This window comes from Plasmodium vinckei, assembly GCF_900681995.1.
Source record: "Plasmodium vinckei vinckei genome assembly, chromosome: PVVCY_12".
Classification (NCBI taxonomy): domain Eukaryota; phylum Apicomplexa; class Aconoidasida; order Haemosporida; family Plasmodiidae; genus Plasmodium; species Plasmodium vinckei.
The window spans coordinates 568,460-587,252 of NC_051304.1; the positions used below are offsets into that span (position 1 = coordinate 568,460).

At 21.5% G+C, this 18,793-nt stretch overlaps 4 protein-coding genes across 4 annotated transcripts; 2 read left to right on the forward strand and 2 right to left on the reverse strand.

Moving 5' to 3' along the window:
- Positions 1 to 1,395: 1,395 nt before the first annotated feature.
- On the forward strand, positions 1,396 to 8,530 carry PVVCY_1201660 (conserved Plasmodium protein, unknown function; the record flags this gene model as incomplete). Its single annotated transcript, XM_008625177.2, has 2 exons — positions 1,396 to 8,303; positions 8,407 to 8,530. 2 exons carry the CDS (start codon positions 1,396 to 1,398, stop codon positions 8,528 to 8,530), a joined length of 7,032 nt encoding a protein of 2,343 aa, XP_008623399.2.
- Positions 8,531 to 8,978: 448 nt separating this feature from the next.
- On the reverse strand, positions 8,979 to 12,686 carry PVVCY_1201670 (conserved Plasmodium protein, unknown function; the record flags this gene model as incomplete). Its single annotated transcript, XM_008625178.2, has 1 exon — positions 8,979 to 12,686. One exon carries the CDS (start codon positions 12,684 to 12,686, stop codon positions 8,979 to 8,981), a length of 3,708 nt encoding a protein of 1,235 aa, XP_008623400.2.
- A 1,737-nt stretch (positions 12,687 to 14,423) lies between these two features.
- On the forward strand, positions 14,424 to 15,332 carry PVVCY_1201680 (iron-sulfur assembly protein, putative; the record flags this gene model as incomplete). Its single annotated transcript, XM_008625179.2, has 1 exon — positions 14,424 to 15,332. One exon carries the CDS (start codon positions 14,424 to 14,426, stop codon positions 15,330 to 15,332), a length of 909 nt encoding a protein of 302 aa, XP_008623401.2.
- A 364-nt stretch (positions 15,333 to 15,696) lies between these two features.
- On the reverse strand, positions 15,697 to 18,176 carry PVVCY_1201690 (regulator of initiation factor 2, putative; the record flags this gene model as incomplete). The annotated part of the gene is made up of 2 exons (XM_008625180.2): positions 15,697 to 15,777; positions 15,960 to 18,176. 2 exons carry the CDS (start codon positions 18,174 to 18,176, stop codon positions 15,697 to 15,699), a joined length of 2,298 nt encoding a protein of 765 aa, XP_008623402.2.
- Between the last annotated feature and the right edge of the window lie 617 nt (positions 18,177 to 18,793).

Consider the following 18,793-nt stretch of genomic DNA (forward strand, 5'->3'; position numbering starts at 1 on the left):
TTTCTTTAACACAATTTAAAATCCCTTTAAGGCGTGTGTAGGAATTGTAATTACAAAATATTTTCAGCTTAATAAAAGTTAAGAAAATGTGTAGGAATAAATGTATAAAATATAAAATATATATTTATACGCTTGTAAAAGCGGACATTGTAAATATTTATTAAGCCAAAAAAATTACAATAATAAAATAATACATAATATTTTTACATGTTAAAATATGTCAACCGCTATGTATGTATATATATATATGACATATTTATTTTATAAACATTCTAAACATACTTTAAATTTTCTCTTAAATAAAATTATGACATTTTTTTGGTCATATAATTATTTAACAATTTTTCGAAATTATGAAATAATATAAATAAGAAAAAATTGAACTTTAAAAAGGAAAAAGGAAAATGCGAGGAGTGTTATAACTTAGACATGCCACTTTAAAAGGAGAAGAATATGTATATTATATATTATATGTTTTATATTATGTATATTTTTAATATACAAAATAAAAAAGCTTACTACAATTACTTGTTATTTTACAAGTGTCATGATGTTTCTTGGAAAATTTTTTCCTTCAACAAAATTAAGCACATGCACAAAAAGGTACATTATTATTTGGAAGAAAAATAAAATATATGACGCCTTTTCATTTTCTTTTCTTTTTTCCTTAAGCTATATATTTTTGCGTAATACTGTTGAGGAGTATATAAAATGTAATGTGTTAAAAAATGTTATTTATAATATATGCATATTATATATTATATACATTTTTAAGCTGACAAATAACGGATGCTATTATTCAACAGCACAACTCGTTTTCACGCACTTTTAAAATTTTGCTTATCCACATATATTTTTTTCACTTGATTAAAATAAAAATATAAATTTCCAACTTAATTTTTTTTCATTTGTATATTATACATTTATTGTTTTACATAAGGAATAGTTAATATTGTTTTTGAAAAATAACGGAAATAAAATAAAGCAATCATAAAATTTGCTTATTTGTTTATTTTTCTTTTTCCGTGTTCTTTTTTTGGTATACCATTGTAAAATATTATTATTATAATTTTTGTATATAGGAAGTATCTATAAATGAAACTAATTATATATACTTCTACTTGTAAAAACATAAAAAGTTCATACAGGCTTATATGTATGGCATATGCATAGTTCAAACTTGTAGGAAACATACACAATTTAGTTAGCATCGTCTGTGTATTGATATTATGAGCCATTTGATTTGTTTTGTCATTTTTTTTAAAATGTTTTTACATAATTTGAATGTATATTAAGACTATTCTGGGGCGGGTATGAACAAATTAGCATATTTGATATATATGCTCGAAAAACCCTAAAATTCAATTTTTTTTTTATGGAAAAAAAAAAGGCAAAATGAATAATAACAATAACAGAAAAAACTACAATAATAATTTTTTTAATGAAAATGATAAAAAGGAGTTGTATAAAAAAAATTCAAATGATTTACCATCAAGACATGTAGGAAACAATAATGAAAACATAAATAATAATGCCCAAAAGATTGGGCATAAAAGAAATAATAATATTAGCGGGAACTGGAGTAACTATAACAACAATCGAATGTATGGATCTTCAAACGATTCAAATAAAGGAAATAAAAATATTCCAATAAAACGGAATTTAATAAATGGAAAGCCAAATAAAAGTATGGAACATATAAAAAATAATATTATTAGAAATAAAATTATAAAAAATTATAATTTCTCTAGTAACACTTCCTCTAATAATGTATATAATAACAGTGTCCATAAAAGTGAATTCAGAAAAATCTCAGAGAATAATCAACCTCCCCTGATTCAACAACGTCCAAAAAATTCACACTTTGATGATAATAAAAAAATAACACAAGAAAATAAAAGCGTCTATAATGTGCACAACCTAACTAATAGTAACTTTAAAAATGTTGGGAATGACATGCTGAGTGCAAATAATAATATTTATAATAATCCTGATTTTTTTAAAAAAAATGAAAATTCAAAAAAGGGGTTAATAAATAATAATTCAAATGTGCCATTAATGGAAAGGAAGGATAAAAATAAAAAAGTATATGATTATTCACAAAGTTCATATTTTAAAGGGTACAACAACATAAATAAAGAAAAAAAAAACAATACGTATTTTCAAAATAGTGAATCTGATACTGGTCTTTCACAATATTCAAGTGGTAGCCTTTACAATAAAAATAATGAACCGCTATATGGAAATAATGTAACAAAAAAGTTATATAATAATAAAATAGTTTCAAATCATATCAAATTTGATAATCCCCAAAATGAAAATTATAACTTTGGTACTGAAACGGAATCACGAGGTTTATACTCTAATAAAAAAGATAATGATACATATAAAAATGTGTCAGAGAATATGAATAATTATGGTGTACAAGCAAATAATTATTTACCTGGTAAACCTTCCGAAAGCCATAACAAAAACATTAGCAATATTGATAAATCAGATGGCAGTTTGGAAAAAAAAATATATCAAACTATAAGTAATAATAAAGAAGCTCTTAATATTTTATCAAAATATTTTAAGAACATAAATGGAAATATGGATCCAGCAACTTTAAATAATATAATATTAGAGTGTAAAAATAATAAAGTTTTAGCTAACATTTTAAATGGAATCAAAGAAGAAATGAGCAATAATAGTTTAGACAAGTTGAAAAATGTATCACATGATAAACGACTTTTTAAAAGCTCAGACCTTGATGACATTAAAAATAAGTGGAATATGTGCATAATAAAATATAAAGATAAAAATGTTTACAACATATTTAATAATGTTGAAAATAGTTTAAATGCAAATACAAAAAATGTAGAAATATTTAAATCACCATTATTTTGTAATAATAATTATTATTTATCAAAAAATATATTTTATAATAATTATAAAATTGTACTAATACATAATGTGAAATATTTATTATTAGAAAACATTTTTAATTTTAAAACTGGATCTGAAAAAAAAAGCAATTCCAATGTATCTGTGGAAAATTCTGATAATAATAAGACCAATGTCAGTGATCCTACTTCACCCCTTTCAACTATTTCATATGCTGATTCGAGCTTTGATAACTTTTGTCTTTTTTTTAATAATTTTTATCAAACATCTGAATGGTACAGAAATAAATTATTTTTTTTTCTTGTATATAAAATAATAATAATGGATGAAGAGGAAGAAGAATATCACAGTTACTATAGTATTTTTTTTAAAATCCTAGACAAAAATACGTTTGTTTTTTTTTTATCAGTCTTGATTAATATAATCAAAAATTATTCTCTAAAACTAAAATACATGATTAATGTTATAGAAAGATTGTTACCAGTTTTAGCTAAAAAAAAAGAACAAAAAAAAAAAAACATAAAAAACAGCCAAAATAAGCATAATTCAGTACCAAATAGCTATACAGGATCGAGCACAAAAAAGTACATCCTTTTTAATATACTTTATTTTAAATTACTTCGCTTGTTATTTTATAAAATTGAGAATTATTATATTCAAAAAAAACATTTATTATTATTATTTTTGAGATATATAAAAAATTTCTTATTAAATATATGTAACTCAACTATAATTATACAATACTTATTTATTAAGTGTATCGATTTAATGAATAAATATAATAACCAACAATATATTTTAATTAAAACAATATCTATGGAAATATTATTACAATTATGGAATAATGAATTTTTAAAACTACCTATTTTGAAAATGGGGAAATCAATAATCAGATTTATTATTTTTATAAGTAATGTAGAATATGTAAATAAAAATATATTCCCTTTTATTATATCCTCTATCGAAACACCTAATCAAACTGATGCCCATAACTATATTTCATCATCAATCCAAAACAATAAATATTATAAACAAAAAAAAAAAAGATTAAAGCATTTTTTATATTACTTCAAACATCACAATGTTTTATCATTATATCATGATGAAGAACAAGTCAATAAAACGACTATATCGTTTGAAGAAAATGTAGAAGATACAAAAGTGGATTCTCCGATAAATCTTGAACAAAATACAATTTATGGGAATACACTTTTTGATTTAATACTTCAAATAAAAGGCAGTTTTAATTATTTCAATATTTTAATATCAAAGAAAGAAAAAATGTGTCTTGATTTTTTACTTAACATGGATAATTTAAACAACAATTTTCATTTCAACTTATTTTATGACTCATTTGTACATACCAATTTAGCAAATCTGGTGAATGAAAATAAGTTGGTTTACTACTTTGAATGGCTTCTAAGTAGCGATAAAGTTGAAAAATGCAAACAAAATGAAGAAGACAAGGAAAATTATTCTAGTATGGGAATAGAAATAAAAGGAATTGCCTCATTGAATGAGGAGCTAAAGGAAGAAAGTAATTACACTTCTTTACAAAATAAAAGACGAAATAATTTTATAGAAAATGAAAACAGTTTTGCAAAAAAAGTAAAACACAATGATATTGTAAGTGATAATAATGACTCCTGTACAATGAATGATGAAAATTTATTAAATAATTATGAAGGTATAGAAAACAAAAATTGTAATAACCAAACAAATGAAAAAGTAATATATTGTTTGTATGAATTATTTAAAAAAAATGATGGGATATTATCAAAAATATATTGTTCCCATATAAAGTTAAGTTTTTTTTTTAATATTTTTTTTTACAAAAGTAATGAAATGAGTAGAATATTATCAAGCTCTTTATCTACTTATAGTAGAAAATATAAAAATTTTAAAAGAGATAATCAAAAGGTTATAAAATTTATGAACATTAATAATATTACACATTTTTTAATAATTAAATTTATGTTAAAATATGTAAATAAAATAAAATGTAATGATGACAGTGCAAATATAAATGACATAAAAAATAAAGAAATGGCTTCAAGTTTAGACAAAGATATATTTGCTTGTTATAAAATTTTAGAACATTCTTTGAAAACAGATATAAACAATACAAATAGTTTTTTAAATTATATAAATAAGATTATATTACATTTATATGAAAAAAAAAGAGAAAACATTGTTTTAAGTTTAATTATATCTTTTAGTATTTACAATTTCATATCATATATTGAAAGAAGTGATAATAAAAAAGCAATTATAGAAAATATGGAAGAACTTAAATTTATTGATATAGTTAATGGAATTTATCAACATTGTCTTATTGGACAACTCTTAAAAGGAAATAACTATTTTATAGATAATGAAACAAACACTATAAATATAGATGACATATATAATTATGAATTAACAAATCATATGAAAATGATTCCAAAAAATATTAATAAAGAAATATTTGATCTTGTTAATTATAAAAAATATATATTTCAAAAAGGAAATTATAAAAAAATTGAAGCTATAAAAATTTCTAAAAAAAATATGGTAAATAATTTATATACATCTGAAATATTAAATTATATTTATTATAATGTCTTATATATTATTATTCATTTAATTATGAATATACGATTTTATTATACTATATTTTTTAATACTTACAAAAAAAATATTTATAATTTGTCAACCAAAATTTGTTTTATCTTTAAATCTGAGGACCAAGGAAAATACACCATCACGACTTCAGACAATGATACTCAAAATTTAGGAGACAATCCATATTTAGACAATTTCTTTTCACAAGCAAATCAAAAAAATATTCCCAACCCTGATAATAAATATATTTTGTTAAAATTCCAAAGAGAAAATTATCATAATTATGTAGAAAAAAAAAATAAAATAATAAAATATTACAAAAGTGTTAAAAAAAATATAATTAAAAATTTAAAACAATATATATTCGTAAACAATTCTCATAACTATATCAAAGCTTATATGCGAGATTCTTTGTATTTTGATATTTTATTTGAATTTTACAAGTCTCCAATTTTTATGCAAACAATATCTCTATGTCTTTGCTCTAATAATGGCAATTTTAATAAGCTCGATTTTAATTTAAACATTCTAACCCAAATAAATGACATATTTTTCTTTGTTAAGCAAGTTAATAAAATTGTTTATTTGGTTGTACATAAAGGAATATCTATTCATAAAGAAATTTCATGCATCCTAAATAATTGCATTCTTAGTGATAAAGATTGTAATAAATTTTGTGTTGAATTTGTTTTTTATGAAATAGTTACTACTTCCTACAGTCTCAACGAGCACACAAAATGTGGTACTGTAAATGATAAACCAAACTGCATTAATAATGAAACAAATGAAAAGGCTATGTGTTTTCAGAATATTTACACAAGTGATGACAACGAAGATGATGACAATCGGAATGGGGTTGAAGTAAAAACAAATAATTCAAATGGTTGTACTTCTCCAGAATTTGGAAAAGACAACAATTGGCTATTCCGTTTTAGCTACAAAAAGGATAAGAAAGAAAGAGCTGTCCATTTTAACGAGCTTTTAGATTATATTGTTTACTCAATTAATAATAGTTACAAAAAAGAACGGATATTATTTTGGTGTGAATTTTTTTATAGTCTTAAAAACTTTGGGATAATTAATTTTCAAATATTTTTTTATTTATGCTCAATGTTAAAGATGGCTAGAAATATGGAGAACAAATTTAAAAATAAACAAGTTGGAATAATGAAAAAAAAAATAAAAATTGTAGAAAAAATATATATATTATATTTATTTAAAATTGGATTTATTTTAAATATGAGCATATATGAAACATTTGATTTTTTATTTTCCATAATTACAATCATATTTAATTATAATTTTTTTAATTTTTATATGGTTAAAAAGGTTTATAAGATTGATAAGGATAAAGAAAGTGTAGCAAAATTATTTGCATCCTATATAGAGAAAGAAATGGAAAATATTATTTATAATTATGATCAAGCAATATTTATTGATGCAATCAAATATATAAATGACTCTATATTTTTACGAAAAATTATAAAAAATTTGGTACTTAAAAGTTATTCATATATTAATATAATTATGCATATTTTACCCCTCAAAAATATTATTATAGATATGAATAATATAACATATTTACAAATACAAAATGACAAAAATAATAAAATAGAAACACTTTTAGAACAATATAAATATCACAAATTTAAAAAAATAACAACACAAACAAAAATAGATACTTTAGATGAAGAATGCGATAAAGATTATAATGAAACTTATGAAGAATCGATGGGCTCAGAAAAATTTAGTTCATCTTCTAACGATGAGTTTGAAAAGTTGGATAATTCTTTGGAATATTTTTCAAGCCATCTTAATAATAATAACACAAATACTAAAAAGTTGAATAGTCTTGAAAATGATCAAATAAATAATATTAAGAAAATGTGGATTTTCAAAATTTTTCAAAATTTTTATTTCAAATCATTTACTTTTTATAAAAGTAAAACAAAAGATGATATTTTTTATGAAAATAAAAAAAAATTGATATATTTCTTTTTTCCAAAATGTGCTAAAAAGGGTAAAGGTATATTAAACAGCTGCAACCCAATTTTGGATACCAAAATTTACGAGATAAGAAAAAGGCTAGCTAAAGATAATAAATTTCGATCTATGTCTAGGCAAGCCATTTTACTAAAATGGATATGCTTACGACTATTCATTTTGCATAAATATAAATATAAAACAATGAATAATATCCAAATATTTAATTATATATATATAAAACTAAATTTAATATATGAAGAAGAAGAGTTAATTTGCTTTAACAGTCCATCCGATGCTAATATTATTTCTTTAGGCAATCCAAGTCTTAGATATATTTTTCACATTTTTTTATCTCATATTAATAATAATTTGATTTATTTAATTAATAAATGCATTAAAATTTTCAAGAATGAGGGTGGAACATATATTGACAGAAATATAAATGAGCAAAATGAGATAAATAAAAAAAAACAAAAAATGAAAAAAAAAAAAGAAAGTACAGCAATCGATTGTATAAACTTTTATTCTACTAATTTTTTATTGGCATTTTATCCATACTTAATAAAATCAATAATTTCTTATGATATATTTTTTAATTTATTTAAAATATATTTCAGTCTTTACTTAATAAATAAGCATAATAATCGGTTATCTATACAATCCCCGATTTATATAATTCTTTTAATTTTTTCACATCAAGTAAAAATAAGTAAATATGTCTTATTTTCATATATTACTACTCTTGTAAACTTTATGCATTCAACTCCTTTATCAGACATTTTTTGTCTCGACTCTTTAACCCACCACATTGTTATGGACAATATCAGGTATGAGCTACTCGAATTGGCTATGCATATATAGCCAAAAAATAGCAAGCCATTTCCTAATTTTTCCTAAATTTTCATGATTTTTCATTTTTCCCCTTTGCAGAGACAGCATAGAATATTTTATGAAAATGGTCACCCAAGAAAATGCCACATTCGATGATGTAACAATTAGCTATGACGCTAATAGCATATCATTATTTTATCATATGATACTTAGTAATTTTTGATATAAGTTTATTTGAATAAATATGCAGACAAAAAAATAACATGTACAATAAAAATTAAAATAAAATTTATTTTTCACTTGTTTGAACAAGACATTTTTTTTTGTTCTTTTCTTTTATAAATTTCCGCTTGTTTTTTTCTTGTAAAAAATTTATAATATATGTACGTGTCTATTAATATGGAAATCATGTTCTGATTTATATGTCTACATAATGTATACACACGTATTTCTCTTTTTTTTTTTTTAATAATAAACTTTAACATTTTTGAATTAACTTTCTTTTGTTTTTAATCCGTTTGGATCTGCTTACAACATTGCACAATAATTATAATAAATCGGTTTTAGTGATGGATATTTTAGTTTGGGTCCCTTACTGAGGTATTCAAATGAACTTGATCTAGCTCTTTTTTTGTGCCTACTATTGTTGTAGCTTTATCTTTAGGTAGGTCCTAACTTCGTGAGTTTCGACCCCCCTTTCCAATTAATCGAAGGTGTAATTGATTTATTTCATCAAATATAATTTGTGTAAATAGCAAAATAATTTTTAATTTATTCATATCACTTTTGTCTAAAGATTTAAAATAATTTCTTTTATTATATCTAAAATATATTAGAACATAAATAATAACAAGTAATATATTTAGAGCCACAAAAAATGAATTTTTATTATATGATGAGAAAAAAATAAAATATTTGGAAAATATACTAATTAATATTTTTGGTTTAATAAAATTAAAATAAACTAAGAAATCATATCTAAGTATAGATATAATAAATCCACAAAAAATTGTTATATATTTAAAAATATATAATTTTATATTTTGAAAACGTAAGGATTTATTTTTTTGAATTATTTCATTATTATCAAATATTTTTCTTAGACATGTATTTTGAATTTTTTCTAAATCTCTTTTAAGCATATAAATACTTTGATTTGTTTTTAAATCTATCCCTTCATCTATTTTGTATAATAAATCATTTAACATGTTTAATTCTTTTATATCATCATTCCTTATTTTGTTTCGGTTGTTATAATTATTTTCAGGACAAAGTCTATTAACATTTTCATAATCAGTATATTTATTTATACTAGCATATGAGCTTCTTTTTATTTCATCCTCATATTTTGAATCGGTATCTTCATCACGGTTATGTTTGGTATGTCTACTGCTAGCTTCATCTATTTGTTCAGGATCAAATAAAGATAAATCCTTTAATTTAGTATAGTTATTTTTATTATGTCTATTTTTATTTATGTAAGGATTTAGTGACGTATCATGGGGTGAGAAATCTTCGGGGATACTTCTTCTTACAGGATAAAGTTTACCATGACGTTCATATATATTTTTATTTGGGTCATTATAATTGTTGTTTCTATACATTCTAAAATTGTTATTACCTGTAGAATGTATCAAATCGTTTACTTCATTTATTCCCATTTCAATATTAGGGCCAGCATACTGATTAGTATATTTGTAGTCCCCATGACAACTATATCTATTCATATGCTTTCCAGTTTTAGTAAACATTAATGGAGGTTTTTGATATGCCCATTTTTCTCTTTTAAGAACATCATGAGGTATTTCAGGTAAATATATTGTCAGAAATTCTAAAATTTTATATGAATCGTTAAGGTTATTAATATTGTACTTTAATTTATTTGCTTCATCAAGTTTATAAATTTTTTCAACATTTATTATTTTTCTTTCTTTTGTATTTAAATATGTATTTATACTAGAATGAACTAAACTATAAATTGTTGTAATAACTTCATATAATAATACTAAAACAAAAATACTCATATTTTTTAAGCAATCTCCATAATTTATTTTATTTTCAAATATTTTATCAATGTGATTTCTAACATTGTCTTCATCTATATCTCTATCCGAATTTTTATTTTTCCTTTTCTCTTTTTTATTATCATGTGTTGAAAAATTATCATAAGTTTTATTGTCACAATGACGTATTCTTGTCTTTCTTTTCACATGATATTTTTCATCGTCAATTTGGATATCAATTTGATTGTCACTTTCATTATTACCATTCAATATTTTATCCTTAAATGAGTTATAACTTTTTGTTAATATTTTTTTAAAAATACTTTCTTCTTTTTCTTCATCTATTTGTTCTATATCTGAATCGGGGTAATATCCTTTTGAGTTTAAATATTTTAAATTATTATCTATTGTGTCATGCATATATGGTCTATGTACCTTCTCTTGGTAAAAGTATTCTTCATTATTATGTTTATTTATTTTATGATCAATGTTATATTGCATATTTGCTTGGTCGTCTGATATGGGAAATTTGCCAGTTTTTAGAATTGTGTGTTTTTTCTCATTAACATTTTTATTGGTTATAATTCTTTTTAACATTTTTGGAAAAATAAATAAATTTTGAAATGATTTAATAGATCGATTAAAAAATTCATTTATTTTTTCAATTTGATAATTTTTTTTATTTTCTTTAATATCTTCATTTTGAAAAATATCCAAATTTCTGTTATATTCGAATTCTTCATTATTTTCATAAGAGCTAACCATATTAATATGTTGCTTAAATATATTTAGATTTTTCAAAAAATGTTGAGTTAAATAAAATACAACTCTATATAAGTTGATTTTTTCTATTATATCAATCCTTGTTATACATATTGTTACTTTATTGATTTGATTTTGTAAAAGGTAATTCATAATTTTTAATAATCTATTACTTATAGAATGTGTATTTGAATCTATAAAAACAAATATTATATCTACATATTTAGACATATTTAATATTAATTCATCATAATCATTATCATCTGCATCTGTAATTCCACTAGTATCTATAAATGATACTGAATTGACTCTATTCATATATTTGGTTATTTTATTTTGATAACATAATTTTCCATATATATAATTTTTTAAATTTTTAGATTTTTCTTTTAATTTTTTAAATGGTCTAAATATATTAAAACAATTCTCTCCTGAAAGAATAACATTTTTATCATTATCTCCCATAAATCCATGTTCATAATAATTATCACCATATTCGTTATCCCCTGAATATTGATCGTTGTAATAACTTTCATGGAATTTATCTATACCAAGTTGATAATTATTGTTTTTAAAATTTTTAAAATTAAATCTATAATTTCGTTTTACATCTATATATGTCATTTGGTTACCTTTAGGGATTCTATTTGTATTTTGTACATAAGATTCTGTGAACCAATTGATAAAAGAGCTCTTACCACTTTGTGCATTCCCTAATAATAATACAGTAGTTTTTTTACTAAATACAGATATATCCACATTTAGATAATCACTTATTATGTTTAAATTTAAATCATTAACACATATATTATTATTAGAATTGTTTACACTTTCTAATTTTTTATATTTAGTATCCTTGTAATAAATTTCTTCAATTCGATCTAACACCCCATTTGTAAAATTACTATTATCTTCTTCTGCTACTTGATCATCGACATCTTCTTGTGTTTCGATTTCTGTTTGTCTAGATTTTCTATATCCGTCCTTGGAACCACTATATCTATTTGTATGGGTATATTCTCCTTTAGTATTGAAACTATAACAACTATAGCTTTCATCATTTTTTGTTTCTTTTTTAACAAAGTTATCTATTTTTGTTTCTTTTTTCATTTTATATTTTTTTATTAATTTATCATATTTTTCAAAAAGTATATCATCTTTTTCAGCATCAGATGCAATATTTTTTTCTAAAAAATTATCTTCCTCTTCTTCTTTTTCATTATTTGTTTCATAATAATAATTATTATAAGAATTAAAATTTATTTCCCGAGTTTCATCATCATATTCATCTTCAAAAAAAACGTCATCATCTTCTTCCTCATCATTTTCATCAATTTCATAATCATCGTCATCTTCATCATCATCTTCTTCTTCTTCATCGTCATTTTCAAAAAGACATTCTTGTTCATTATTAAAATTGTTACTGATTGTTTTATTAAGTTCTTTTTTACACTCATAATTATTTCCTAAGCGTTTACCATCTCTTTTTCTCAATAATGTATTATTATTAATTATCCCTAATTTATTTTTTCTATTATGTAATATATTTTTATAAGTATTCGGGTTTATTTTGTTATTTTCATCGTTTTCATCATTTTCTTGATTTATATACATTTTTAGACAAACAATATAAATAAAAAATACAATGAATTGGTGAAACCACAAATGTGATATATATTTTCCTTAAAATTTTATCGAAAAAAAAAAACAAATTGAAAATTATTTCAATAAGGTATTGGACATGTACATATACTTTGTATTTATAGGTAGCAAATTGTTACCTTATTTCATAATACCATTGAAAGAAAAAGGGGAACTATCAAAATAGTTTTTAAAATTGAAACATATAAATATAAGGTAATTTTCCATATCTACATATTCCCCTTATGCATTATATTTATCTTTTGTAATAAATACAAAGATCGAAAAATTGAGGAATGTTAATCAGTTTTCTCAATACATGCTTCGAGGTAACATGTATGTAATCCTATGCCTTTAAATGATAGGTTTACTGTATATATATTATATAGGTACTATATATATGAATATTTTTTTCCCCCTTTTTTGCTCAACTTATCCGTGCATACATTTCAAACAATTGAGAACAATAAGAAACAAAGATAAACTAAGACAGTATATATTTTTTTTATTTTATCGAAGTTTTGCATGAGAAAAATTATAAAAAAAAAATAATAATCAATTAAAATTCGTATAAAAAGATAATAATAAAAAAATTGCAAAGAGATACCAAAGTATAATAAAATAATAAATTAGACAGTGTATTGTGTTAAAGCCATTTTTTTTTTATTTCTCACACAATCTTGACTTCTTATGAGAAAAATAAAGAAAGACGTAGAAACATTAAAGCATATTATATTCCAAATGCTAACAAATATCTTGTAGATGATTGTACTATATATTTGAATAACATTATAATTTTTTTTTATAAAAAAAAAAATATAATCATAACATTTAACCGCATTTTTTTTAAAGTTAAAAAATTTCTCTCCCTTTTTATGCCTAATTAAATGGAAAAAATTATTACTACACATTATTTATCATCCCTTCAAAATATCAGTTCATATATCCACATGTGTGTATGTATATAATATTCGAGGAAGGTGATATAATTTTTTATTTAAATAATTATCTCTTATTTTGTGAAATGTTTTAAATGATGAAAATAGAGATATATATAAAATTAAAAAAATGGAAAAAAATTTGTAAAAATAAAATAGCATTATAAATATACATAGGGGAAAATTAACCAATTTATTATTTTCCGATACACAAATTTGTAGAGAAAACACGACTTCTTCTAAATTTGTATACGCATATAATAATTATTGTAAAAAAAATTAAAAAAAAAAAAAAGATACATATTAAAATAAGCCATTTATTTAATTTTTTTTTTCGTTTTAATTGTAAGTAAAAATGTAATAAATTAAATATATTGGATAAAATAATTTTGTATATTAACAGCAAAAATTATTTCAAACATATACATAAACATGTTTATGGAAGGAAATGGAATTTTAAAACTTTTATGTTTTTACATTTCTTTCTCTTTTTTTATTTTTTAAATGTTATATATCATCAGAATATATTATCATGTTCTACTGATTTCTTAAAAACTGTATTTAAAAAAATAAATAAAAATAGTTACAATTACAATAGCGGCAAAAGTACCAAGCATATGGTCGATCAAAAAGTTTGAAAAAGGTTGAGTAAACAATTGATACAACAAATGGAATAACCAGGATGTGATGAATAATACAATAACATTAATGAATATAAATATATATGGGGAAAAATGAATGGAAAAAAATAAGCGTCCGAAATTTTATAAAAATGTATAAAGCCATTTGGAAAACACACTTATATAATTTTAACGTTAATAATTTTTTACGTCATAATATAAAAACAAAACATTGTAATGTTTATAAAAATGAAAAACAATATTATTCCATATATATAGAAAATATAAAAAATAACCATTCAGGCAAATATACATATTTACCACTAAATCACAAAAAAAATATATATAATATTAGTAGAAATTTAAAAAATCTGCAATATCAAAAACATTTTAGCTTTGATTCTGGAATAGACAAAAATGGAATTGTTAAACCGTTTGAGAATGGGCATGCAAAAATAAGGGAATATATGCTGAACAATTCTAATGAATTTGTTCCTTCAGGAATTGAAAAAGATAAGCAATTTCAAAACAGCAAAAAATATTATATGGACAATAAGGAAATATCTAACAAAACAGATGAAGATAATAAAAAAATTGACAAAGAGGTGAAAAATAATAACAAATTATGTAGTAAAGATGAAAATGAGAGTGAAATAAAATTAGAACAGCTTTTAAAAAAAAGAAATATAAAAAAAGACATAATAAAAATAACAGAAAAAGCTAAATATGAAATAAAAAGAATTATTGAAATGAATAATAAACAAAATAAAAATAATAACTATGTTTTAAAATTATATTTTATAGCTAAAGGATGTAATGGATTAACTCATTCATTTAATTTTATAAATAAAAATGATATTAAAGAAAATGATAAAATTATTTATGACAATGATAATAATACTGAAAAAAAAAATATACTTTTAGTTATTGATAGTAATTGTATTCTTTATGTTATAAATACCATACTTGATTATTATAAAGATGATTTGACAGAAAATTTTATTTTTACAAATCCAAACATAACGTCAATATGTCCATGTGGGACGAGTTTTCACTTTTAAAGCACTAAAAAAATTATAAAACAAGTATTAAAAAATGCAAGCCGTCGCATTGGAAGAAAAATAAAAAACCAAAATAAACCACACATTGGAAGAAAAATAAAAAAGCAAAATAAACCACACATTGAAAGAAAAATGAAATAACAAGATCCTCATAAAATGAGTTGAATTTGTTGTAAACTTTTGTGCATATATATTGTTCATATTTGATATACAAATATGTAACTATTTGTTTGAAAAAATTATTATTTTTTTGTATTATATATCGCCAGTTTGTTTCTTTCTTTTTTTTTGTTTTTAATTTATTATTATAATAGTCATTATTGACAAATGCAGTTTTATTTACTCCCTACTTTAAAAAAAAAAACTATTGAATATTATTTTCCTTTTTAATTGTTTCCATTAAAGTATCTATATCGATTTCGCCATCCTTGATATAGTTAAGATCCTGTGAAATATGAAAAATAAAAAAATGTATAAGTATATGGCATATGCAAAGTTGAGATTCATAAATATGTTCAAAATATTTTTGACAACATAAAGATAAAGCTTGTATGAATTAATGACTCAATTGTGTACACATTTTATCAACGATATGTATTTGTAGATTTTTTTTTCTGTTCAAAATACCTTAGGAAATGTATTTTCATTTTTTTTCAAAATAGCGTCATTTTTTACAATACAATAATATAATATGCCATCATAAAAGTATAAATCATGGTTGATATAAATTATGTTGTCTTTTTCATCGGCATTTCCATTTTCTATCTCATCTCCATTTGTAAACGGGCTAGCATATTTTTGGATTCCATGTTTTAAATAATTAGAATCATCAACAAGAACCCCCTTATTATTTGTATAGATATAACTTTTTAAGAACGAGTTTGTATATATAGGATGTTTATTTTTATATGCCCAACTTTTTGCATTGATTAAAATAATTTTTTTTTTTTTCGTTTTTTTAAATGTGTGGATATATAAAAGACATTTGTAATTTTCATGTTCAAATGTATTTTTTAATTTGTTTTCATAAAATAGCTTTATACTATTTATTATATCAATTATAATATTTATATCATTTAAAAAATCAAAATAATGATTTAAATATTTTTGAGAGATAGCTACTATTTTTTTTTCATATATATATACTTCAAACATGAAACAAATATTTATATTAACATATTTTGAAATTATCAAATAATGTTCATTTTTTTTATTAATTCCATTTTCTTTTAATTCTTTATAAACACTTGTACAACTCTTTAGAATTAGTAATGCATCATATAATGTATTTATTTCTAAATTCGAATTATTTACAAATGCTCCTTTTTTTAAATTTCTTCCATCAATTCTAATAAATACACTATTACTAAATTCATCAATTGTATTTTTTATTTTGTCTAAAATGGTTCTGAAATTTTTATTGTAAAATAATGCATTTCCTCGTTTTTTCTTTCGTTCATTAAGCTTATTATTATTTTCACTCTTTTCCCTCGTCTTTGTATCTTTATTATTTTCCCTCATCTTTGTATCTTTATTATTTTCCCTCATCTTTGTATCTTTATTATTTTCCCTCGTCTTTGTATCTTTATTATTTATTGGCAATTTACTTAAATCGTCTTCCCGTTTATCATTTACAGAAGTTTGTAATATAGTATCTTTTTCTTCTTCATCACTCAAAAAAGAATTATCATAACTTTTGCTGGATGAACTTTCTTCATTATGGCTAGTTGAGCTTAAAGATGTTTTATCAGAATAAGACGAAAAAGAAGAGTATACATTTTCATCTATATTTTTATAAGTATTTTTTTTTACATAACTTGGGATAAATATAGAATCTATTAAAAGGTATTTTATCATTTCTTTATTTAATTTAATAATTTTTGATTTTATCATAATATCATTATATTTATCATATAAACTTTTATAACATATTTTATTTTTTTTATGTATAGAACAATTATAAAAATCTGGTTCATACATTTTGAAAAAAAAATTACTTATACAACTAAGTGATTTATTTATAGATAAATTGGACATGCTTTTGTCATATATTTTGTTATAACTTTTTTGAATACCAATTAAAACATCTTTTTCTTCATTAAAAAAATGTAATTTTATATTGCTAACAAAATTATTAAGTATTTTATTTTTATCTTCTTCAGACATGTTACACCCATCTTTAAACACAATCACTAATTTGCTATCCTCTTTATTTAGTTCATCATTTTTTATGTTAATTATATCTGATGTGTTTTTTGTTGTAACTTGTTCAGGATTCATAATTTTGTTAACATTCCCATCCCATGTTTTATTAACCAATAAACATTCTCCTGAGCTAATATAATTTTTTTTTTTTTCAACACAAATATTTATATTCATTTTTATTATGTTATATTTATATTCAACTTCATCATTAGTATATAGTAAGAAAAATATATCGAGATATATATTCTCAATATTTTCATAAATAGATTTTATTATTCCTTCATTTTGTTCGTCCAATAATAAAATGTCTTTACTTATTATTTCATTATTTTCATTTTCAGCAGATTTATTATTTTCTTCATTTCTACATTGTTCATTATTATTTCTTAACTGTTCATGTAAATTTTCGACTTGTTCTTTTAAATAATTTAAAAAAGTATCATTGACTTTATTATTATTTAATCTAATTTCTACATCCTTAAAATATGTCATTAAATATGTAGTAATAAATGAATCTAGTATAATTACATTTTTCTCAAATACATATGTTAACGAATTATTATATTTTTTTCCTTCTCTTTCAGTAGTATCATATTTATAATGTCCATTATTATTTTCTTCTTTATCTACTATCCTCATTTTTTTTTATTGGAAATTTAGAAATATAACAAAATTGTACTAATCTGGGGTTGTGATAGTTTTTTAAATATATTATCAAAATTTAAGCGATATCAAAAAAGTTAATATATATATATATATATTTACATTATATATACAGAAAAAATATATTCCAATTTTAATGGAAAAAATTATTTATCAAAATATGCCCATAAGTCATATTTAAAAATCAAACTACCGTGTTATTATATAGTTTAAAATAAATGTCATTTTTGTAAATAAAAAGTTTTTTTTCGTTTTCTACATTTGGAATATTATTCTTTCGGGAAAAAGAAACGTCAAACTTGTAAAAAAGGTGGTTACCTTATCTATGCATATAAATGCACAACATATATTTATATATATATTTTTTAATTTATTAGTAGTTTTATTCAGGATTCTATGATAACAATTCCCTTTTAATATTAATTTTAAAGTATACTAAAAACACAAAATTTACAATCATCACTTTTTTTTAGTATCGAAAGAATTTTCCCATACTGAAATTGTAGCATCAATTGGGTTGTATTGTAAATGATTAATATAATGAAAATATAGTAAATAAGAGAAAAATAAAAAAAAAAAATTGAAAAATGTGT